At 26.7% G+C, this 25,860-nt stretch overlaps 2 protein-coding genes across 3 annotated transcripts in view; one reads left to right on the top strand and one right to left on the bottom strand.

Annotated features, from left to right (window-relative positions):
- Positions 1–22,964, top strand: part of LOC114120205 (Y+L amino acid transporter 2) — a 25,471-nt gene extending 2,507 nt beyond the window's left edge. The window contains exons 1-13 of one of the 2 annotated variants that reach the window (XM_027982042.2): positions 4,064–4,222; positions 8,937–9,075; positions 15,948–16,170; positions 17,434–17,549; positions 17,625–17,750; positions 20,228–20,327; positions 20,389–20,433; positions 20,567–20,690; positions 21,269–21,372; positions 21,603–21,699; positions 21,768–21,917; positions 21,985–22,162; positions 22,241–22,964. In XM_027982042.2, the coding sequence (XP_027837843.1) occupies positions 4,205–4,222; positions 8,937–9,075; positions 15,948–16,170; positions 17,434–17,549; positions 17,625–17,750; positions 20,228–20,327; positions 20,389–20,433; positions 20,567–20,690; positions 21,269–21,372; positions 21,603–21,699; positions 21,768–21,917; positions 21,985–22,162; positions 22,241–22,314 (1,494 nt within the window). In that variant the 5' untranslated portion in view covers positions 4,064–4,204 and the 3' untranslated portion in view covers positions 22,315–22,964. Of the gene's footprint in view, positions 1–4,063; positions 4,223–8,936; positions 9,076–15,947; positions 16,171–17,433; positions 17,550–17,624; positions 17,751–20,227; positions 20,328–20,388; positions 20,434–20,566; positions 20,691–21,268; positions 21,373–21,602; positions 21,700–21,767; positions 21,918–21,984; positions 22,163–22,240 lie in introns of those variants that run through there. The other variant, XM_027982051.2, reaches the window with a different exon arrangement.
- LOC114120228 (exosome complex component RRP42) lies at positions 22,709–25,860 on the bottom strand. Its single transcript, XM_027982075.2, has 5 exons — positions 25,646–25,860; positions 25,305–25,501; positions 25,058–25,233; positions 22,960–23,294; positions 22,709–22,878 (listed from the first exon to the last, which is right to left on the bottom strand). The coding sequence occupies exons 1-5, from the start codon at positions 25,700–25,702 to the stop codon at positions 22,774–22,776; spliced, it is 870 nt and encodes a 289-aa protein (XP_027837876.2). The 5' UTR covers positions 25,703–25,860; the 3' UTR covers positions 22,709–22,773.

Raw genomic sequence — 25,860 nt, 5'->3', positions numbered from 1 at the left:
AACGATGTATTGAAGTAAAAAAATAATTGTTTAAACAAAAATTATACTTAGTATAGTTGTATAGGGAATTACCTACATAATAATATAAATATTGAACATTGAACATAATGTTATAAACTAGGTGTATTACTTTAAATAATTATATATTATAAATTAATATATGATTGACGTTTTATTCATTAAAATATATTAGTCTACTGTACCTACAACACAGTTATTTTTTACCATATTAATTGTTCAAAATTTGGTTAAACAATATTTTTAAGTATAATTTTACATTTAATAACTCAATATTTACTGTTTTTATAAATATATGTATTAAAAATGTAAGGCAAAGTAATAGATAAAGTCATGTTTTTAGTAAGCATGCTAGGATATTGTATTATATTATATTTATATTTTAAAAAAAACCGTGTAATTTGAAATTGAAGCCTTTGGTTGTTCTCCTTTATTCATACTTGACATGTAAATAATTTTCATATTACGTATATGTAATATGTATTAAATTTATAAGGCTTGAGTTGCACTTACCTTAAACCCAAAATATTATATAGGTTGCAATAACACTATATTATATAATATAATATATTATTAATTATATATGTATAATATTGTATGTTATATATATTGTCATTGTAATAATTATTGTTTATACAAATGATAACCAAACATCAAGAACGTTTTAAATATTCGAGGCCAAATATTAGGTAGTTTTTAAAATAGTCACTTAACTAATTATTATCATAGGTACAATTATAAAATAAATTCTGTTTTGTTAAGTTGAAATTATCATTAATTAGCGTGTACATATATGGTAATGGCGTTGTAAAATATTATATAGATATATGATTATTTTACGTATAGGCTCTACACAAATTTATTATAATCGCTTAGATTATAGAGTGGAATGCTTAAAATATTCCAGTATAGTAGCTAATTTGGTGTAACATATTGTACAGAAAATTTCTGACTAGTTTAGTTGACTCGCTGCGGATGTTCGTTTCTAATATATTTTTCATTATACTATGATTTTTTGTATATTATTTATTAATTATAATGACAGTGGTATTTTGGAGAAGTGCACACAATCACTTTGTAAACTAAAGAAAAATTAGTTGGAAATGTATAAAATCCAATTCAGATTAACTACTAAGCTCATTTTGCAAGCCTAAGGAAATACAACAGGGGTATACTTTAAGCTTTGGATTCTATAAACTCTCCTTTTCCTTGGAGGATAACGATTCTGACGCAATTAATATCTGAAATCACGGTCTAATGATCATAGAACATAAATGTGAGGCGACACGATCAAAAATTCATTCTAACGGATGGGTTTCATACATGTGTAACAAACCAAGGTTTTGTACACAAGACGGTGAATCGCCAAACATACGACGATTCGAATACTGGAGCTCTATGCATTTTAAGGTCATGGTTGGACGTGAAAGTTAAATTATTGAAGTAAAAAAAGGGTACTCCTCTTCATAATTTGTAGTCCCAATTTTATCATTTAGTGTTTTTACCGCAAAGACAGTTCTAACCTTTTTGAATTTTGGAAGACATTCAGAACCTAAATAAAAAATTTAATCACCCAAATATTTTATGATATTACACATACTGTTAAAATTATATTAATATGAAATAACAGAAAATGATGTATCACGTCATAATGTATTGCAATAAAAACATGTTTATTGGAAGAAAACGCATTCGGCTGAACGTGCAGAACTAGGAAAACCCGTAGAGCATAAACCTTATTATTAATATAAGCTATTCATTTTATATTTATAGAATAGATGTAGGTAACTAAAAATGTTTTAGTTTTTATGTGTAAAACTGAAAAATAACAATTAATATTTTATTTACTTTACTTATATACCTTTTTGTTAAACAGTCGAATATCACTTGATTAGGTTAGGTTTTTTGAAATTTAAATTTGACTAATCTATACAATATCATCTATGAAAGGCTAATTTAGTCATATAACTATAAACTGCTGTATACACAGTGGTGATGACGTCAAATCTGTGTAAATATTGTATTGTAAGGGATGATGATTATATTATACTGATAGTTGTCACTTCTTATCGCTTTAGAATATTTATTATAATGCGTATAACAACCTAATAAGTAACAAGCAATAATATAATTATAATGTACACACTACACATTTTTAACTTATTATTGTTAAAATATTTATGTTTTATTAGTAACGAATGTCATATAAACCGTTAGAAATATTGTGCTTATCATAGGAACTAGAAACAATGAAAAATACTTGGTATTAAAATGAACTCCCGTTATGTACTGAAACTCATTAACATTTGAAGTTTGAAAATTAATAATATTAAATAATTACTCTTATAAATATTTTGTTTTTTTATCATGTTCATGTGTAATAAGTACCTAGTAACTAATACTATTTAGTATTGGACACATTTTAATATTTTATATTATACTTTAATCACAAAATACGTGTTAAATCAAAATTTCTGTTTTTTTAATTAAATAAAATATTCCATTATTAAATCCAAAATTAAATATTTTAAGATTAATTGATCGCCGTTCTTAATTAATATGCTATGGATCCTAATCCTATGAAAATTTTTTACATAGTATAAACTTTTGAACCTACGTGAATAAATAATTTATTTCTTAAATATATTTCATCTATATCGCATTAAGTTCAACAAACCGTACCTAATAATTATTACCATTAATTAATAATAATTTACATTTTATATTAAAAAAAACTCGACGTTATTCTTGATAATATGTAATGGCGGGAGGGGAAAAACAAATAAAACTGAAGCTCGTCAGTAGTAAAACGTGCAGAAATAACATGCAATGATAATAATATGTATATTAAATTACCATAACTAATTGGCAATTTTATTGCTAATCATAATAGATATTATATGCTACCACGTGTATATATATCGTGGTGAACAGCATCAGCAATTTATCGAATTCAGCGAAAATCCCACGACTCGGTTGGTTCTCCGTATACATATCTTATTGCATATTATACCAAACAAAAGTCAACGAACGAGAGTATCGTACAGCGCGGCACTGGTGATTTCGAGGATTCGACAAGTTCATTTTTTCAATACTAAAATTCAGTTAGTCGGGTCTCGGGTGTAAAAAAATAAAATCAAGTTTATTTTTTGTTATGGTCGTTCCATCCAGACAACAATAATGACAATTGGAGTAATATGTTGCTTCTCGAAACACAAACAACAAATAAGCAACCGAAAACCGGCCATGCCGTATCTAACTGATCCCTCGACGACTATGATCGTGTGTCCTTGTGCAATGTACATCACTAAGAGCAGTACAATGTATTATAATATTCGAATTTTTCATACCAATAAATGGCGGGAGTAAGCGGGCACATAGGTTCAAACGTCTGGTGTACTGCAGGTGCTTGGACCTTGCCTTGCTCAACACAACCCACGCTAAATATGCTGGAACCACCTGCTGAATTAAGTGTCCCATGCGAGATGCGAGACTACAGCACATTGCCAAACTTGAATATGTACTAACTACAAAATAATATGATACACTGATCAAGTTTAACGGTTGCTCTGTCAGATATTCTGTTTTCTCGACCAATTCACTTGTAATACTGAGCGTGTTCAAACTTCAGACAACATATAATACGAACAATATACCTACACTATGAATACTGTTAATGTACTAAAATACGTTCGCGTTTAGCCTGTTAAGTCATTTTAACAGCAGGTAGCCAGAACAGGTGGAGCTTAAACGATAGGTGATGTTGCGGTGGGATAAAACTGTTATTCTCTCGACGAACAGCGAGTAATTATAAATTATAATAATTTTATTAATAAACATAACATGAAGTATTGTTTTTTTTTCATTTAGCCGCCTAAAAGTAATGTTTTTATAATGTTTTGTACATTAAAGTATTTAATAAATTCAAAAACCAGAAATTTAAAATGTCTCCACTCTGTATATGACCATAGGTCATTAGATTTTGTTCTTTATCTATTGATAGATAATATATTATAAGAACTAACATACCAATTTATTTCCAATATTTGATGTTAGTTTTTTCCATACGTTTGTGGTGCTTATCCGTAAGCTGCGAGTTTGTTGAAAGTACAATTTGTATTTGGTTATTTTTTTTTAAATACACTCATATAAACATATTATTTGTTACTGCTATTGAAAATTCAAAATGAAAGAAATTACGATTGTAAGTATTATTTGATTATTTTGGAAAAAGTAATAGTATACTTTTTTTTGTTTAATAGGCCTGTTGTTAATTTTGATAAAATAAAACAGATTAAATTCAAAGTATTATATATGTTATAAAAAATAAATTAAAATATTATCTAAATAATTAAACATAGGTAAAATTAATTTCTTTGAATAACTGTTAATAAATAATAATAATTGAATAATTTTATTTTTATTACATTATTAAGCAGTATAATATATAAATATATAATATTTTCAACAGAAAAATGACAGAGAAATAGATAATTAAAAATAAAAATAAGCGTACAATTTATTATGTTGCGCTTAACCTAATAGAAGGCGATACATACAAATATAGCGTGCTCTTAAAGAAATTATAAAATAAAAATTAAGTTGCATTCTGAAAAATAAAATTCAAATGTAACACTCTTAAATTTTAATAGTATTTTATCTTAATGAATTGTATACACAATTCTAGTTAAAACACTTTTTTAATCTACATACATATTTATATTATGTAAAAATCATAAATAAATTAAAATTTTCAAAGCATTCTATATTATGCTATTAACTTAGTATAGGTATTAAGTTCGTGTAGTGACGTAGTATCGAAACACAATTTTTGGTTATAACTTGGACTAAATTACACATGTTAACGAACTGAAATCTCGTGAGTAATAAATGTTTAATATTTAGCTATATATTTGATGAGCCTCAATAATCACTATTGATTTCTCAACTATAATTGTTGAATGAATAAACGAATGAATAATTATTATTATTCATCTTCATAGTTAACGCATATTTACATTATATAAATATTTTTTTTTAATTCAGGATTTGATACAAATTTTCTAAAAAAATTTATTTTAATTTAATACATACATGATTTAACATTTAAAGATAATTTTTTTCATAGGCAAATATTTAATTCCAAAACTAGCTAGGTACTGCACTATAGTATTATATTTAAGCTATAGGTTCTATGAGTTTTAAAGTAAAACTAGATATACGAGTACCTTTATGAAGGTAACTGATAAGTATTAAATTTTCTATAATTTTCGTTATAGAAACATTTTTTTTAGTCATATCTTCAACCAAACTTAAATGAGGAATATAATATAGAAAATATATAAATATATCAAATAGTAAAAAATAATATTTTTAGTAATGTTTGTTATTTATATGCTATAAAACCTTTTTTGAGAGTATATATATTTGATCTTAAACAGTTTTATACTTTAAACACTTCGTACCTACATAACTTGTAAAATCCGGTTGGCTTCATTCGATTGTATAACAATCATTACATTGACATCACTAATGATTACAGTCTTATAACTTTTAAATAAACTCTGGATATTAATTTATTATTGTATGTGATGATAATATTAAAATGTATAGCTACTATAATATGCAATTTAATATTTCTCTAATATATTATTTAATAAAACGAATATGTATGTAATTAATAGTTACTCAATATTGATATATTTGAACTTTAACCATATAATTTATTTTAAAAAAGTTTGCGTAAATTATAGACAGTATTAAGTTACCATATTATATATATACATTCGGTATAAGAATAATGAATACAATATATGACGTATCTATTTATATATATATACGTATTGCATTGATTGCATTGTAGCATTGTTAATTTTAACTTATTAACGCAATATATATATAGGTAAATAATAATATATAATAGGTATTGACAATAACCTAATAAATAACTTGTAAATAACTATTAAAAAATAACAACTAACTACATTGAACATTAAGGTGTTTTCAAAATAAATTATAATTTATAATATTTCTTAAATAAATAATATTATGAATAAAAAAATATTTTTTTTGTATAATATGCTCTAATATCGACTTTTCTCTACTAATTTTACCTTATTCTCGTTGTGTCAGTTAATCGTAACTTTCAATGCTATGGTTACTAATGTATTATTGTTGGTTTTACTCTTATATAATACTTGACGATTACTATACAAGGTCACTAAAAAATTCATGAAAATAAAATTAATCAAAATATATACATAAAGAAGAGAAAATTATGGTAGAATTATTTTTTTCTGTCTATATTTTTAGAGTAGTTAAAATGTTGAACACACTCATCATTATCTATTATATTCTATACTTTTTGCTATCTATCTATCTTTGTATATATATAATTGTAATATTATGTATGGTGCACATTAGTATTTATGTCAGTTAATATTATTGGTGTTAATTTAATTAAATCCGTAGTCATATTTTAATATTATATCTTGGCTGTAATTGTTGATTTTTTTGTGTTCACTATTTTAATGATGATTAATCGTATTAAATTTTATTTGTCAAATGAACTTAAATTATTATTTTATTTAAGATTAATATGATCCATAAATAAGTTATATACTTATTCTACGTTTATACTTGGTTTTTATTAGTTTTTAACCTTAAACCTATCATGGTTCAGTGAATATTCGCCTATTTCCAGGTCTGATGATGATGGAACATATTTTTTTTATTATAACTTCAGACTTTGATATTATTAATTGATAAAAATTAAAATTGAGTTTTTAATTGTATCATTATATTATTATATTATATCCAAATAATTATACATCAAAAAAATTGTAGTTATCACCCTTGATTGGCTTATAATAGAAATTATATCCATAGACCATAAGGCTATGGTATAATTAACTCTAGTCATAAAATCCATTACTTTTTAGGTTTGTTGATTATTATAAACAATTATAGTTGTTATATTTATTAAAATAATCGTTAAAAGGCTTAGAAAAAAGTATAAATTTAAGATTAAAAATTATGTGTAGGTAATACTAATAAATAATAGAATATCACCACGCTACCTATTTATTTTCCCTCGGTTACCTTATAAAATATAACAAAAACCTATATGAAATTCCCCATATAATATTTTTACCTTAGCTTAATACGTAATAGGTCAATCTACTTTAATATTGAAGCTAACAACACAAGATATGATTTGCTCAACGCAAATGTACTATTTAATGTTGTTCGCTTTAATATTCTACTATTTTATATGTTTAAACCGACGATTTATTTCTCAATTCTAATAAGTTTACTACCAAAATAAATGCATGTATAGACGGTAGTTAATTCAATTTAGTTTAAATCTGGTTTACCTAAAACGATTTAGTTCATTCACATTCAAAGTGCACATAGGAATAACTTTACTTCGGGAGTACAAAATGCATGTAAACGAAAAATACTATTATAACCGAATTAGAATTGCGGCATATCTTTATTATATAAGGAGTATAAGTTATTGAGGTAAATCGGTTTGTACACATAAATGTAGTGGCGTAAACTGTTTTAATATAAGTATATTATATATTTATATATGGTTTTAGTAGTGCATGAATTCGATGAAAATTAAAAGGATATAATAAGTATAGGTATATTACGGAATTATTATTACTATTACCTACTGTAGCATCTCTGAGGATTGATATTTTAATTACAAAGCAAGTAATGACCATTTTAAAACAGTAATTATTTTATACGTTTTAAAATGTTCATAACTTTTTTTAAATTGAAGTTTAAAAATTTAAAAATTAATAATAACCTCTAAGATGCACTAGATAAAATTGTACCTATTAATTTTATAATTATTGGTCTATTTACTCTAATTTTCAAAATATCAAAATGAAATTGATAATTATAAACATAAATGTGCTTACATTTATAAGACGAAGGCAATACACGTGGATACGTTATCCTCTAGTTAATTCAAATTATAAAAGCATTTATAAATTAGAGCAAATTGACTTGTTATCTTTACTAAAAATAGAATAATATTCTATATAATTTTAGAAATTTTTATCGAGTTATGGATAGTATGAAAAATATTTAAACTTAAAATTGCTCATAACTCGTTTAAGAATTCTTATATCGCCATTCGCCATTGACCGGCACTCTGCAAATACAGATATAAGTATTCATATACTTTTAAGTTTGAATGGTTTGATACCTAATAGCTTGATTCATTCCAATATTAACATAAAATGTTCAAATTTGTCATGTTATACGTTTTACGCGGATAATGACTTTCTTAAGAAAATAGTAATAAAATATTGTATGACGTATATTGTACAGTGAACAAAGTTTAAGGATTAAATGTCTGTGTCTACAATTAATTGTACTGATATCTAACTATCAAAGGAAAATAATCAATTAGTCTATAAATTAATTACTTTGGATGTATGCCTGCAGTATTATTATAATACATAATTACAATTATATTCAAATGCTCAGCGATAATGAATTTAACAGTAATAGTCATTGAACAATATATATATATATATATATATATATTGTATATTTGTATATAATAACCGTGTATGTTAATAGGTTTAAATTTATTATGTATTGAATATTCATATAATTCAACTTAATATATTTTTGAATCCACGCTGTAGAATATTATATTTCTATTGTTCACATTAACATTCTAAAAACAAATCTTTTTTTTATTAAGATAAACAAAACCGTGAACAATCATATGATAATATCATAATTTACTCAGATTCTATATAGTGTAATTTAATGGCTCTTACAAACAACTTCAATTTGTATGTCTCATAATTATTTGAACATTTGCATCGACTTCTTTATTTTTATATATTTCAAATAATTATTAATTGTATTTTTATTTTTTTATTTAGAAAATGAACACAGCAGCATCAGAAAATGTCAAAATCACTGACTCAACTCCTGAAGAAACAGGAGATAGAGTCAGGCTCAAAAAACAACTTGGTCTTCTTGAAGGCGTTGCCATCATTTTGGGCATAATATTTGGATCTGGTTAGTAAATAATTAAATATATATATCATACATATAAACTGCCCATAAGAACAATTCAATGTTTATTTATTATATATTACAACTAAAAATGTTAAATTTGTCTTTATTTATATTAAAATAATTGAATATTCTTTCAAATAGATTATACATTAAAATAGGTAATAAATAAAAAAGGAAGTCAAGTGGGGAACGCTCTGTTGTACAGTAGGTATTGAGTGAGCCTCGGATATACAGTAGGTCACTATAATGGGTAGGAATGTCAAATTTGAATGCAATAATAGGTAATATTGTATACGAAAAATGATTTTGAAGGGCAATGATTTGTCAACGTAGTATTATATATTTTTCAATGGTTGGTGAAAAAAGGGGTTTATGTTTTAATGACCTTAATTACTCCAAAATTAAATCGTGTACAGAAAATTCCAATTCAAACAACTGGTGTATGTTTCAAATTTCTATCATTAATAATTTTTAACTATAACATAAATCTAAAATAATTTTATGATGAATTGTTATTTTACGAGTGAATTTTTGATTTCATACAAATTTAAACTTAAGTTACACATTTTTTAATTGGTCAACGCTCAACTTCTTTTATAATTTATGAAAGGCAAACTTATGGAAAATAGTGTATTAATTTTCAATTCTTAGCTACCTATACAAAAATGTTTATCCACAAAATAGTTTGTAAATATTTATGAATTTGACGATTTTTGTTAATATTTGAACTTCAAAAAAAAAAAATTGTGTCATGTATACTTACCTATAATTTTTTAACCACTACAACACTAACTCATGTCTCATGAGGAACTTTGTATTAAATTTTCAAGTATTTTGACTTAGTCAAAAAAAATTTATCGATATTTATAAAAAAACAACGAATATTTCAAATGCCTATAAATATTAAAAAGCTACAAAATAATTTGAAAATTCAATTATGTAAAGAAAATGCCAATCTTAATAACTGCTGAAAGTTTCAAGTATCCATGACTTACACTTTTTGAATAGCAACAAATATTTAAAATCATATGAAGATAAATCGTTATCGTTACGCAATTTCGTAAAAATTTGAACTCTAAACGCTTATAATTTATAAAAACAATTGTGCCTAATGATTTTTTTTTTTAACTAGAATAAGAACAACTTATAAGAAACGTTATATTACATTTTCAAAATTTTGGGCATTCAACATTTTTTTATTGACATTTCAAAAAAAAATACTTAAAATATAGAAAATTTCAGTTATCTATAAATAACAAAAAAAAAGCCAGAATATTTTGAAAATTTAACCGTAGGTACATATATAAAGCTAATATAAACATTTGGTGAAAATTTCAGTATTTACAGTGATTTGTTCTTGAGTCACAACAACCTAACCTTCCCGTTTTCCTACACTTATACACTTTTTTTACGGGTTTTCCAAATTTTTTTTGGAAACTGCTGAAAATTTTTTACTTTTGACCTCTTTAATGCACCAAAGATATTCAATTTTCCATCGAAAACCACCTCTAAAGTTTTAAATCGAAGCATTATTTCGACAAGTTATGGTGTACGAAGACACAATAACAAAAAAAAACACATAATTGTAGAATCAATACATTCATTATTAATTCCGTTAAGAAATTTTATTTATTTATTAAATAATTTAAATACACTTAAATCTATGTCTATAATTTTTTCCCAATTACAATTCATTAATTTTATTGATACATTTACCTCCAATTATTAAAATAAAAGGGATATCTTGGTACACTTTTACAATCTATATGATGATTATAATAAGTTTTAATTTTATTATTAAAATATTTTAGAAACAACTATGTATTTTATCTACTATATTTATTAACTAAATATTATATATTTTTAAAATAAATTAAGAAGATGATAAAATAATTATAATATGTAATGGCGATTGTATAATTTGAAAAAGTTTTATTAAAAATATTTAAAAATTAACCATTGAAATTTCTATCCTAAGTATAACCTAGTCCCCGAATTATAACTTATAAAAGACGTTCATATAAATGCGATGTAAATTAATAGAAATAATTGCAACTACAACTTAATAAATAAAAGAAAACTGTTATCTATTACATCTTAAAAATGGATTATTAGCCCACATAGATTAATAAATATCAAATCCAAAAAAATATGTTAAAAATAAGATGATATTATATAATATATACCAATACACATACACAGATTCTCACAGCTGCACGCCTGCACGGGTAGTTATTTTAATATTTATTATATAGTTTATTTTATCTATTAGATTATATATTTCATTTAATGAATTTTGAAATTATTGTAACACCGATGTCCAGGGGACTGGCGATCGTCAATCGCTATCACTTTCAAAAAAAAGTCGTTGTTCAATTTCGTTATGTGTAAATCTGATATAATTATATATAATTTTATCATAATAACGCGCATATTTATCTGAAATCATAAATAATAAGTAATAATAATAATAGAATACTTGAAAATACTAGGCAGTTAATGTATTCCAATCTAAATATTAACTATTTTATATATTTTTTTATATCTTATAATAAATTGAATTATCGACCTCCCGAATTTCCCTTTTTAACAATAGAAAAAACGTGTGCGGTTATGACTTATGAATAGTAAGTGTGCGGTTTTTAACGACGCCTCAAGGACCCAATTTTCTGCAGATTTGTTTAAGTTAGATGTTTATCTATAGATTTTGAATTGTTATCTAAAAAAAAAAAAAAATGAATACTGCTAATATAATAGTCGACGATATTATACCAGCTAGCTAATGCTGACCGGCCGGCTTTTCGTATCAATTATATTTTCCTTATAGCTCGCCGTTAGGTCTATTATTTCCTTATCCAAAATATCCCTGATAATGTGATATTTATATCATTAAATACTATATTTAGCCTTGAGGTGTAATCGACATTAATTATCCAATAAGAAACAATACCTCGAATATATTATATTACAATGATGCTATATAATTTCCTCAGCTGGTATCAAAACACTTATACAATTATTATTGAAAGTGAATACATTTTTTTTGTGTAGGTATATTTTCGAACACACAAATATGAAATATTAATATTAGTATGTCATAGATCATATTCATTACAGTGGTTATTGATGAAATGATGAATTTAAATTGTATTTAATTTGATGTGCCCTGTATCAATGAAACTACTATAAAATATGTCATGCTCCTGTATATATCAATAACATGATTCTTTTTATAATTCTATGCATTGAATAAGTTCCCTTGTGGGTATAAGTAATATTATTCATTCACACAATTCATTTAAAGCGCATAAAACAATACATGAATTCATATGTTTTTTAATTTCTATCATCACTTATAAAGTATATTAGCAACAAATTTAAAATTATTATCTACAAGCTTAGAACACAGTTTAACTCGAATTAAAGATGCTCGATATATTAGCTGAATCGTGTTTATATGCATAGTGATGTACCTAATATTATATGTAAGTTATGAATTGATATGATAACCATGTATTGTGTATGGTAAGGTAACTTAGTAGTTTAGTACCGGAAAACTATAAAATAAAGTCAGTACCAACAGATTTATTGAATTGAACAAATTAAGTATGTTCTGTAAGTTCTGTATGCATTACCGTTTTCTTCCAGTTCTTCTCTTAATTTGTAGAATCGAATATCTAACTTTAAAAAAATAGTACCTACCTAGTTACATATCAATTATTCGATCTCGGGTTAATATAAATCACTTGTAGAAAGTATTTCAAAATAAATAGTTATATCTACTTCCTATACAAGTATTTTAAAAATAAAAAATCGCCTATAAAATGCAAATTATTGCAGCTATGAAAAATGAAAACTTCGTTGATTTTCAACCGTATATTGTTAAATATTAGAAAAGCGTGTATCAGAACGTTTTTTCTCCATATTATGTTAGATTATAGCATTATTGACATTTAAGAATAATTATTACCTATCACATTAATTATTATATAATAATAATATATTGCCTGTGTTTTATCTGAAGGTTTTTTTAATATTTTTATTTTAAGAGTTATCACTTTATCAGTATTTAATTTTTTTTTTTAACTCATAAAAATAATAATATTAAAAAAGTTTTTAATAAACCACAGATTATGTTATGTTTTTTTAAATTTGGTTTAATATTATAAAGCGTATATATAAAGTTATAATACCTCAATTTTAATAATATTATTGAAACGTGGAGATAAAAAGAATATACTATATGTTTTAAGTCTTCTTAACGTGGCTATTTTAATGAGTGTAATTTGCATTATTATTTATAATCTTGACTAATCTTCAAGCCATATTTAAAAAAGCCTGTATATTATAGTGGATTTTACAAGAGAGACAACACATCCTGTTAAATATTTTATCTTGAACAGTATTTTACATAAAATTATTATTATTGAAATTATTTTACTTAATAACTTTTATACATGCTTAGTATAATATTATAATTATCGTGAAAAAATATGCAATGTGTGCTTAGCTACAATACGTATTTTAATATTACGTGCTACAATGGAACATAGTGCATCACGTATTCACGTCATACCAAACATGAAATAAACAATGTCTTATCAAATATATGTAATGTAGGTATATGAATAAATTATGATATACATTTTAATTCGATGTAAAGTAAATCGAATTAGATCAATATAATAATTGACCTTTGGAGATTTCATTGTCATACTAAATTAATCGCACCTATTGAATATTGTAGTTAATTTTTAATAATAATATTAAAGTAACTTATCACTGAATAAAGAGAAGAAGTAATAATAATAATATTCTTAAAAGTTAAAGCTTGAATCCATTTGTTTTTCTTTATACAAGAATATCGTAAATAGTTTAGCGGATAATTTTCCCATTTTACAACCTGATTAGTTTCCCTAAACTCAAAAAATGTTCGAAAATATTTTCCATTTTCTCATTAAAAATATATGATTAGTTCTTAATTTTGCCTAAAAACATGTATGTTTACCGTTTACCTATTTAATAAAATATGTGGGAATTGATTTAAATAGCTAGTGAGCAAAATAATAACAATTGGAATAATTTTTTAATCAGTTATACTATTATTAAAATATCTCGATGATGTGAACATTAGAATAATATATAGAAGGTTTTATGAACAAATTTAAGTATAATATTATAAGGTACTATGTATTTACATGAAATATCAATAAATGATAGGTATAATATTTTAGAAAGTAACAAATAACTAATAAGTAAGTTTTAACAATGTCGGTTTGGCCCGTCCGGCTACCCGGCGATCACTGGGGGGCCCTAGACATTTTATATATTATAGGGGCCCATATCTAAATAGAGAAGAATATTAAATTAACTCGCGATGTTTATAAATATTATAAATGTAAGAAACTTTTTTTTGTTTTTTGTAAGAGGACACTTGTAAATTACTGTACCGTCTGTACCGTAGGCCCAAACATAAGCCAGACCGACACTGAGTTTTAACTTATCACTTTTGAACGTTTAATTTAACAGTATACGAATCCAACATTCCAACTCCGTCGTTATCTGCAACTTCTACCGCGTTTGTGGCTTATAAAGGTTATAATGCTATAGGTGTCTGCATAGAACAATAGTATCTGTAAAATATTAATAATCTTTTTAACGAAACAATCATTTATTTTTTTTTTAATTTAAACTCCAAACCAGTAAATAGCCAAAATAAATTAATTTACATATTATGTTTTATATATTATATAATACGGCCAATGAGGGGGGGGGTGGCCCCTATGCCCCCCTGGATACGCCACTGCTGTATAGTATATAGGTACCTACGATACAAATAAAATGTATTCAAAAGCTCCATTATACTGCCACCTACTTCTATATAGTACCCTTACTAAAGCGCCATGTTATTGTACTATTATATAATTATTATAGTATTCAATTATTTTTATAAAATAATTAATATATCATCAAATTACAAATTACTATACTAAAGCAATGACTTCTATAAAAGTTTATAGTCAATTGAATAATACGTGCAGTGTATTACAATTATGCTACAATTATATGTGTTTCATACCATAGTGGTGGAGAACTCCAAGGTGCTCGATTATCCAGGTGGGGGCAGTAGTGTAGCTAAATAAGTTAGGAACGATAATGATTTCTGTAAATAATATAACGGAGCAGTAATGATTTAAATTTTCCCTCCACACCGACGCCTTCTGGATCTGCCACTGACTGTATCTTGGCTAGAATATACCTACTGTAAATTGTTTTATTACGTATTACTATTATTTACAGATGAAAATAATCTGTTCGCGTTAAAGAAACATTAAATTATCCGGTATTTGAATTTCGTGAAGTTATGTTTATTTTATGCAGCCCATTACAATATTCTTAACACAATTAACCTCCACTTACAACGATGATGGTATAATATATTATGTATAGGTACATTTAATATTAATAAATTATAAACAATATAAACTTATCCTATTTAACAGAAATGGAAAACGAAATCGATCTAATTTTTATGGCACACAAACATTTTTATTATACTATATTATTTAACCTCTCATTTTACGCGAGGAAAAAATCATATAATATATAGTTACAAATTTTGAAATTTAATTTGGAACTCACATCCAGACATATTTTATATACTTTGAAAAGTACGGATTTTTATGTTCTTAAATACTTTTTACTCGGTATTATGTTAAAATAATAATAATAATAATGAAAATGCAATTTTAGTATAGTCGCATAATCGGGTAAACTCCAGACGAAAAATAGAAATATTTTATGAAATATATGACATTTTTTACCCTAGCGCTGTGGACCCTTTTTTTTAATATTTGTGTGTGTGCACATAGGTATATTCATCTCGCCATCGGGTGTGATGAACGAAGCTGGATCGGTCGGTCTCAGCTTGACCATGTGGATCATGTGTGGCATGTTGTCCATGATCGGTGCACTGTGTTACGCCGAACTGGGCACGTCCATACCGCGGTCGGGTGGCGACTATACTTACCTGTTCGAGGGATACGGACCGCTGCCGGCGTTCCTTTACCTGTGGGACGCCATGCTCGTGTTTGTGTAAGTAAATCAAATTAAATTATGCATTATACGATGTGCCTAATTATATTATTGTTAGAAGGTATACTTTGGTATGCATGTTGTATTATATTGGCGAAGCTGTGCAGTTATTTATTTTGGGCGGGATAGAATACTCATAGTACCTTATATACTATGTAAACCAGTGGCGTAACTATAAAATTCTGGTCGATGTGTAATATTATTTTGTGGTCCCTAAAAATAGTTATATGAATAAAATTAAACGATTACTTATTATATTTATGATGTAAATGAAAAAACATGTTCTAATGACAATATTTCTACCTGTTTCATGGACGATTTTTTTGTATACTCTATACGGGAATAATATTGTAATATCTATAACCAAATAATAGTATAATATTTATAGATAAAATTCTTCGTAATAAAAAATATTATGATTATATTGTAATTTATTACTTATTATAAAATAATTTAAAATTATTAATAAAATATAAAATTAAATATACATATTTTAAACAAAGTATCAAAATTCATGGGTCCCCTTTTGGACCTTCTAGGTCTCGGGCCCCGGTGCAATGCACACCTATGCAACCAATAACCATGTAGTTACGCCACTGATATAAACATAAGGTTAGAATTATATTATAGAATCATGATAATTAATATAAATATTATTTGCATCACACCCTGCCAAGTGCCAACTGTATTGGTCTGAATGCCTTGGATCTTAAAACGAACTCTATATTTTTATTATTACTTAACAAAGACTTCAAAATCCGAAAATAAAGATGTACACATAAGAAGCATAATAATATATAGGCTACATCCTGTTCCTTTTGTTTTTTTTTTTAGATAAAAAACTAACTAAATTACTTGCAATAATAGTTGATCAGTTAATATTATTACGATACTACAACCGAGTTACTATAGCGTGATTATCTGCAAAGTTTTTACAATTACAATAAACAATTGTTGCTGTTTTAATTTTTAAATTCGTTTTAAAAATCATTATTCTACTGTACCTACCAATAGCATGAAGTAGAATTTAGCCCACCCATTTTTCTATTCTATTGTACTTCCATTGGGCTAGCAGTAAATATAATTTACTAAATATTGATAAAGTTTTAGTTTATTGCAGTGCTTATACGAAAGTTTCCGACGTTAGGTCTTGGTCCTACTCGCGGCACACACGCCCTTTTCCGAGTCCCTTTCGAATAGTTAACGCTTTATCGCCCGACCGAGGTTAACGTCGTCTTACATCTATTTGCTTGCACTGTGCAGGCCCACAACTAACGCCATCATGGGACTGACGTTCGCCAACTACGTGATCAAACCGTTCTTCCCGGACTGCGACAACCCCGACCAAGCGGTCAGACTCCTGGCGGCCGCCGTTATTTGTAAGTATTTATCCGCTGTGCTATCGACAACACGTTCAAATTGATCGTTATAATACCGTCGTCGATGTTATATAGGTTTCATAACTTTCATCAACTGTTGGAACGTCAAAGCCACCACTAAAGTTCAAAACGTGTTCATGTTCACCAAAATATCTGCTCTAGTGTTGATCATCGTATGCGGCGGCGTTTTCCTATGCAGAAGTCAGTATAATATACACAATTATATAATTAATTGTCTATAATCACCAATCAGGTTTGGCGACTTTAAGTGCAGACAGATAACTGCACTAGTATTGCCGTCTGTCTGTATTTTTTATATATATATATATATAGGATAATAACCCTTAGCATTATTTCTGGTTTCGCTATAATTTAAAAATAAATCATCTGTGTTTTTTAATTGTGAATCAGGTTAAAACCGAATACAGTATCATTCCCGGAAATTTAAATTTTCGTTCAATTATTCATTTGCAACGACGGTTTACGTAGGTATGGCGGGAATCGATTAATGGTGAAATGCCAAAAAAATATTATTTTTATTTTCTTTCGTTGGACTCACCTATTCTATTAACATATTAAATCGATAAAATCGTAGTAATTATTGTGCTTTTCGTTTTTATCTCAAACATAAAATAAATCTACACAATTATATAATATTATAGGTACATTTAAGTGTTAATAATAAAATAAATGTTTACCCGAGCATAATATTTATTAAATTATTTTAAATAATAATATTTGTTGTTGCCGTTAGCGTGCTGCAGACTTCCGCTTCGAACTGATGGTCACAGGTGTATACAGAGTGATTTTCCAAGCATGCTCACCCTTTTATTTAACAATGAATTTATTCAAATTCTGATTTCTAGAATTTTTAAATACACTTAAAAACCGTTTAATTTTCAGGTTTTTAAAATTTTATTTACTAGGAATGTCCTTATGGCAGGGGTAGCTAATAAGCCGATCGCAATGATATTCTAAAACAAAATGCATATAAATAATTAATAGATTTATATATTTTTGATTATTAACGACCTTTTTTTTGTCGATCATAACGATTAACAACCTATTAATACTCAAAAGTCGATCAACATTCATAAGTCCATAAAAGTTGGCCACACCTTTTCTATGGTAATACAAACTTGTTTTCCAAATGAAAACTAGTTCAAAATTTGAACGAGTAGAATTTCATTATTTAGTTATTAATACGTTTAAAATGTTTTTAAAAAAAATTTAATAGATGATGTAATATTGGATCTATAGTGTTTATTACATTTGGACCATTTTTACAAATTATAAATATTGATAGATTAAAAATAAAATATTTAAGTGACTATTGCTCTCATATATTCAAGCCCCATTTTCATGAACTTAATCCTTAGTATACAAAGTTAAATAACTCAAAAAAGTATCCCCTAAATAATTTGTATTATAAAAGAGAGGTTCTCATTTGAAAATATAGTCTATAAGTATATTTAAAAATTAAGATTTTAATAAATTCATTATGAAATGGAAAATGGGGCGAGCATGCTTGGAAAATCACTCTGTACATAGCTTAAGTGGAAATGCATTGTATGCGACAAAACTTCGTTTATTGTGTAGGTAGTCGTCTGCATAGTGTCTCGGTCCTGATACCTACACCAAATACCTATCCGCCTACTATATACGCGAACATCTGCATCCATCTATACATTCTACCTACAATTTTTTAATTATTCAAATTTTCTAACATCTGCTCGTAGTATAGTATAAGTATGTACTACTTTTATAAAATGGAATATGAAAATTAATTAGTCGATTTCCATATAAGGCATATAGCTTATTGTGTATGATGGTTATATGGTATCTCGTACTATTTTCTGAAGTTTGGTATCCATAGGCGGGAATCCATAGAAATTTCTGGGAGGGCTAAATTAACTATATATATTATATACATATTACATATCATATATTTTCACATGAAACCTGACACAATTTTGGGGGGGGGCTAAGCCCCCCCCCCATTTCCGCCTATGTTGGTATCATTAAAAAATATATCCTTTTACCTTAAATAGATGACATATTATAGACTAAACTACGTGTAAGATATCGTATATAAATATTAAATACAAAGATATCAATTATAAATATTGACATTTTAAACTTGACTGCTGACGTAGATCACTTGGTGACAGGGCGATAACAAACAAGTACCCTATTTTTATTTTCTAATTAAGTAAACCAAAAATGATCATAAATTCATGAATATTATCACACTAATGAGAAGAAAACATTCGATTTTTAAGAAATGGGCTTGAACGTGAGCGTCTGTTCCATTCCTTAACAATTAACATATCATACATAAATCATAGTTATGATTATTACCAATGTATTTTTATTTATAAGCTAGAGAAGAAAATTTAAATAATATATTACACGCAAAGCATGTTTATTATTTAGGTACAAAGATTGTTCATTGTTAGATATAACTCTGCCTAGTTATTTCAGTATTTAATTATTTTCATTGTAGAATTATAATTTGTTAGTTAGAGGATTTAAACCTTCTCCCATGGCGCCAGTATGTGTACTTCAATGATTGTGTTATATAATACATAATACATATTAGATAGACAATTATTACTTTTATATATAATGATTATTGTATCGTAGTTTATAATTTATGTTTCTCGATTTTGGCGAAGATGGATTTTCAAAATTCATGAACCCTTGGCAAGGATCGGTTACTGACCCCGGTAGACTGGCTGTCTCCGTTTATTCTGGGATATACTCATACTCAGGATGGTGAGATTTTTTATCTACACGCAACGGCGGCGAGTAATCGTTTATTTTTTTTAATTTTCAGGAACTATTTGAATTTCATGACTGAAGAACTGAGGAACCCTTACGTGTAAGTGTAATAGGTCCTATTAATTTTGACTGCGGCCTGTGTGATTTACCAAAACAACTGGCTGGCCACTGCAGATAAGGTATTTTAGGTATTACTATACATAATATTAATCTGTCGATTTTTGTCTTCACAGGAACCTACCAAGAGCCATTTACATTTCTATGCCGTTGGTGACCATTATTTACGTGCTGGCTAACGTTGCTTACCTGGCAGTTCTAACGCCACATGACATGGTGACGACTAAAGCGATTGCAGTCGTGAGTGATATAATTTAATTTTCAAAATGTTATTATACCTTATAGCTATTATGTTCCAATCAACTACAACTTACTGCAAAAAAAGACGCTTATTATAATGTACCTCACCTCGGTACTCGGTCAATTTTTATTTTTTACGTAATTTAAGAATTTAAGATTGGTATAAATATTACATAATTCTCAAAAAATAATTTAATTAAAATACCTTAATTTTTTGCATACTTTTTTAATGATCACCCATAATTTTATTTTCATAATAAATAATTAATTAAATTGTCTCCTTTGTAAAATCCCGTGTATCGTCTAAATAAAATATATTATTTAATTAATAATTAACTAAAAATATTACGTGTATAAGACGTATTTTCGTGATTTGTTTTGAGTTATAAACAAAAAGATTTATGTTACAAACTTCATTTGATTTTAATTTTTATCATTCATTCACTTTATGCTACAAATTTCCATAAAAATAGCCTGTTTTTAATTAAGACATTGAAAATGCAGATGATAATAAAATAAATCCACTATTACTAAATCACAATGTGCTTTATGACTAATAATAATATGTTTTTGTTTAGACATTCGGTCATTTAGCAATGGGTTCGTTCGAATGGATCATGCCGTTGATGGTTGCCCTATCGGCATTTGGTGGTCTATGCGTTCATGTCATGACTTCATCCAGGTGGGTTAAAGTTCTGATTGCTACTTGTTATCCATGACTGAACATTAACTAATTTATACATCAAAATCTAAGTTTTTCTCCTCCTATAATTTTGAATGAGTTGATTTTAAATTTGAATAAACAAGTCAATTCATTTTACAAAAAAATCACTTATTCAATTAGGTTCACATTCAATTATTTACTGACAAAATTAATTTGTTGTTAAAATTATATATTTTTTTACTTTTCAGAATGTGTTTTGTTGGAGCGCGATATGGTCACTTCCCATCGTTTTTGTCACACATCAATGTAGAAAGGTACACACCCACCCCATCTCTAGTGTTTTTGGTAAGATAAGCAAGCATCATAGTTACTGTTTTTGATAGTCATCCAACCATAACCTATTGCTATTTCAGAACATCTTATCTTTACTCATGCTCTTCACAAGTGATGTTGACATGCTTATAACATATTCAAGTATTGTAGAGGCATTCTTCACAATGCTATCGGTATCATCAGTATTGTGGAGCCGATGGAAGCGTCCAAACATCAACAGGCCAATCAAGGTATGACAATATAAATAAAAGATTCATGCATTAAAATCTAAATTATATATTATGTTATTAATTCTAGGTTTCCCTTTGGATCCCAATCACATATGTTATAGTTTCATTATTTTTAATTGTGTTGCCATGTTATGTAAGACCTTTTGAAGTTGGTATGGGAGTTGGTATCACCTTGTTAGGAATTCCAGTATATTACCTATGTGTAGTTTGGAAAACTAAGCCTGTATGGTTCCAAAATACATTAAGTAAGTGTTGAAATTTATATTAACTACACATTTTTAACTAACCTTTTTCATCATTTAAATATTTCTATAACTTTACAGAGCATCTAACGTTTACCATCCAAAAGTTGTTTGTTAGTGCCAAAGAAGAAAAAGAAGAAGACATTTGGGAATAATGATTTGGGTTTTTTTATTTTATGATCTACTTGTCAATTATTAATTTTTAATGGTTTTAAGTGTTTACCTAAAACATTTTCTCTGAAAACATTTAAATTTTCCAGACTTAATTTACGCTCATGTTTTTCTTTTAGTTTTAAAGATATGAATTTTTTATTATGCTACTTACTATACTCTGTCCAACGAAAGAATATTCTATGGCTTGATAAAAACATCAATTCTTTTGTGAATCCCATTGTGACACCCAACCATAACAGAACTGATCTTGGTGGTAAGGTGTAAATGTGCGAGGAACACAGAATTAGCATATACCTTTAATGGATAGAGTATATAAAGATTTACAGTTTTACTTTTCTATTTTTTTTTATTTTTATTGTCAATCAGTATTACAAAATGTATAAATGTTTATATTAAATATTATTTACATTAAAATAAAAAGTATGTACTTAAATTTGTATTCATTTGAGGAAACCATATTGTTGCTTACAAACATTACTGGACATGTCTTGAGTAAGAGTTTCATTGAGTGCTTTGTTCAACAGAATACCAATGTGTGAACCAGACTAAAAATAATTGGAATATAATATATATAATATGTATTATAGTTTAAGTTTTATAAGTTTAAAATAAACTATTGCTATTACCATAATTATCTCATTTAACGTATCTGGCATAAAACTCCCAGCTCCTTTCTTTAATACGGCCGTTACATTACCTTTAGGTGTAACGGACACAACAATACATCCTGCACCACATATTTCTTCCTCTATAGTTGGATCAGCCACATAACTATTGCCAATCTTGCATAAAGACACTAGCACGGATAAATCACTTGCATCTAATGGTTTTGTGTCAAATGGATCATCAGATATCTGGAGATCAATATTTTGACCATCCTCATATGTCCCCACAATATTTGGTAAACTTGTGTTACACAAAGCAGCTTTAGCTGCCAATGATACGGCATCAAATAAGTTTCCTTTTAAATAAATATTTTGTGGTTAAAAAATGTACAATAATAACAAAAAAATCATAAATATATAAATAAACAGGTAAATAATAATTATAACTACACATTTAAAATTTGATTTATACACATCAAATTAATCCAAAAAGTATAGAACTTAAAAATTATAATAATGATAAAAAAAAAATGAATTGTTTTTTTTTAATGACTAAATTATTTTGTTTTAATAATAGGTATATAAGGACAAATCCTTTATAAAAATATTTATATATTACAAAATAATAATAAATTAATAGTATCACATAACATAAAATATAAATAGTAAATTTAAAACAAAGGTACATAAAACTATATGTATAATAAAATAATGAATGTTTTATGTTAAAAAAAACTGCTGTTATAATATACCATAGTTACTTGACTTTTGCATATTATACTTTAGTGTTATTGCTAATTATTTAATATCATTAAGTTAAAAATATTTATAATTTATAATAAGTAATAATAATTTATTGAAAATTCTTATGTTTTAATCTAAAATTAGTTTAAAATTATGAATTATAACAAAAATAATAGTATTATCTTTTAAAAACTACAAAAATGTATACATTTAATTTCAATCTTATAATTTATAGTTTATATTCCAGAAATATTACAATTTATGATTGAATTCATACAACAGCGAGCAAAATATAAATGACATGATAAATTCTAATACAGGGTCTGGCAAAATACCTCCCACATTTAAAAGGCAGTTACAAATAAACAAAGATACAGAAAGAATTATTTTATTTTTGAATTATAAATACTAAGCCATTTTATATTATATAAAATAATTACTTAGTTATAAATATTATGACAGTTAAATGCAGTCCTATTATTGATACATTGATAAAGTCTTTCCTGAAAGTTTGTATCATTTTCAGTATAATGGCATCAATTGTAAACTTTTTAAATATCCTCAAAGAAAATAATCACAAGGTGATAAATCGGATAACCTCATAGGAGTTATGAACATCTTCCAGGAAAAACTTTGTCAATGTATCAACAACAAAGGATGGCATTTAATGGATGTAATATTTAAAATTAAGTAATAATTATATACAATGTAAAACAGCATAGTATTTGTAATTAAAAAATAAAAACTTTTGTAATTAACTATAGTAATTAATAAAATTGTTTATTTATAACTGCCTTTTGAAATATGGGAAACATTTTTACCAGACCCTGTTTTGGTCCCATGAAAACCTACTTCAGATGTTTATAAATTATGAATACTTTTTTATAGTTACTATAATACCTATAGTACAACATCAAAAATACATTGTGCTCATATATTATGTTGTCTTCATCTTACACACATATGACATAACAATTAATGTTCATTCACCAGATTCAATAGTATGCTGTTCATTTTGATATCAGAGTGAATTGAACTACTAGTTATGATTATTTTAAAATGTACAGTTTCATAAAGGTCATAACTTACTTAAGAACAATACCAATAAAAGTCTATGTGGGGCCTTAGAAAATAATCTTACCTTTAAATTTTATAATAATTTACTCTAATATCAAAACTAACAGCAGACTATTAAAACTGGTTAACAAAAATGTGCTATGTTGTATGATGTAAGATGAAGACAACACATATGTGTATGACATCCTATTATGTAATATAATATTGTAAAATCAAATAACCATAAATTCAATCACTGGGTGTAATTATATCCCATTTTTACTATACTCGTATTTAAATAAAATAAAATGAAGCTTACCTCCACATTCTAATATCAGAACATCAACAAATAATTTCCAACATGATTGTCCAGGAACAATACACAATTTGCTCAAATTAAATACTGGGCTATGAGCTAAGGAAAGAAAGCGACTGAGTTCTGCAGCTAAATGTTCACCACCACGTCCTTCAAATGCTGGAGTTGCATTAGCTGAACTGCACAAAATAAAATATACCAATAAACACACTGTTTGGTAAATATTTTCCAATATATGAGAAAAAATTACCAATCAACAAAATATTCTACTTTGCCATCTTTGGGCGCTTCTGGAAGTGGGGTGTCAATTTCGACTTTAACACACACTAAAATATCGGAGTTGGCTAATCGCAAGCGTGCAGACCCATTGGCATTGCTCACAATATCCATTTCCAATTCCAACGGCCTGTAATCTTGTCGACTGCGTCCATCGCATCGGAAATTTTCCTAAAACAATATTGGCAGTGTTCTAGATCAACCAGCAATGTCTTTTAATTATTGAACTTTGTTTAAATTTATAGTGCCTTTGAATCTTGAGCGAGACCGACACTTACGAAATGTACAGAAATCTTTGTAAAATTGTAAATTTACCTCGACTCCGTGAATAATATACACCTTTTCCGCCTCGTTCAATGATACCAAACTCATACTTTGTATTCGTCAATTTTCAAAAAAAAAAAAAACTGTATAAGTATCTCTTTATTAGTTTAGTATCTTGAAAAGTTGAAAGATTTGTACTCTAAGCGGTAAAATTATAAAAGCAGTGTCTGGCGTCTGCAGTGTTAGCCGCGGTGTGAGCACATGTT

The sequence above is a fragment of the Aphis gossypii genome, chromosome 2 (assembly GCF_020184175.1).
Source record: "Aphis gossypii isolate Hap1 chromosome 2, ASM2018417v2, whole genome shotgun sequence".
NCBI lineage: Eukaryota > Metazoa > Arthropoda > Insecta > Hemiptera > Aphididae > Aphis > Aphis gossypii.
The sequence above is the reverse complement of the archived record's forward strand: the minus strand, read 5'-3'. Positions and strand labels throughout refer to the sequence as shown.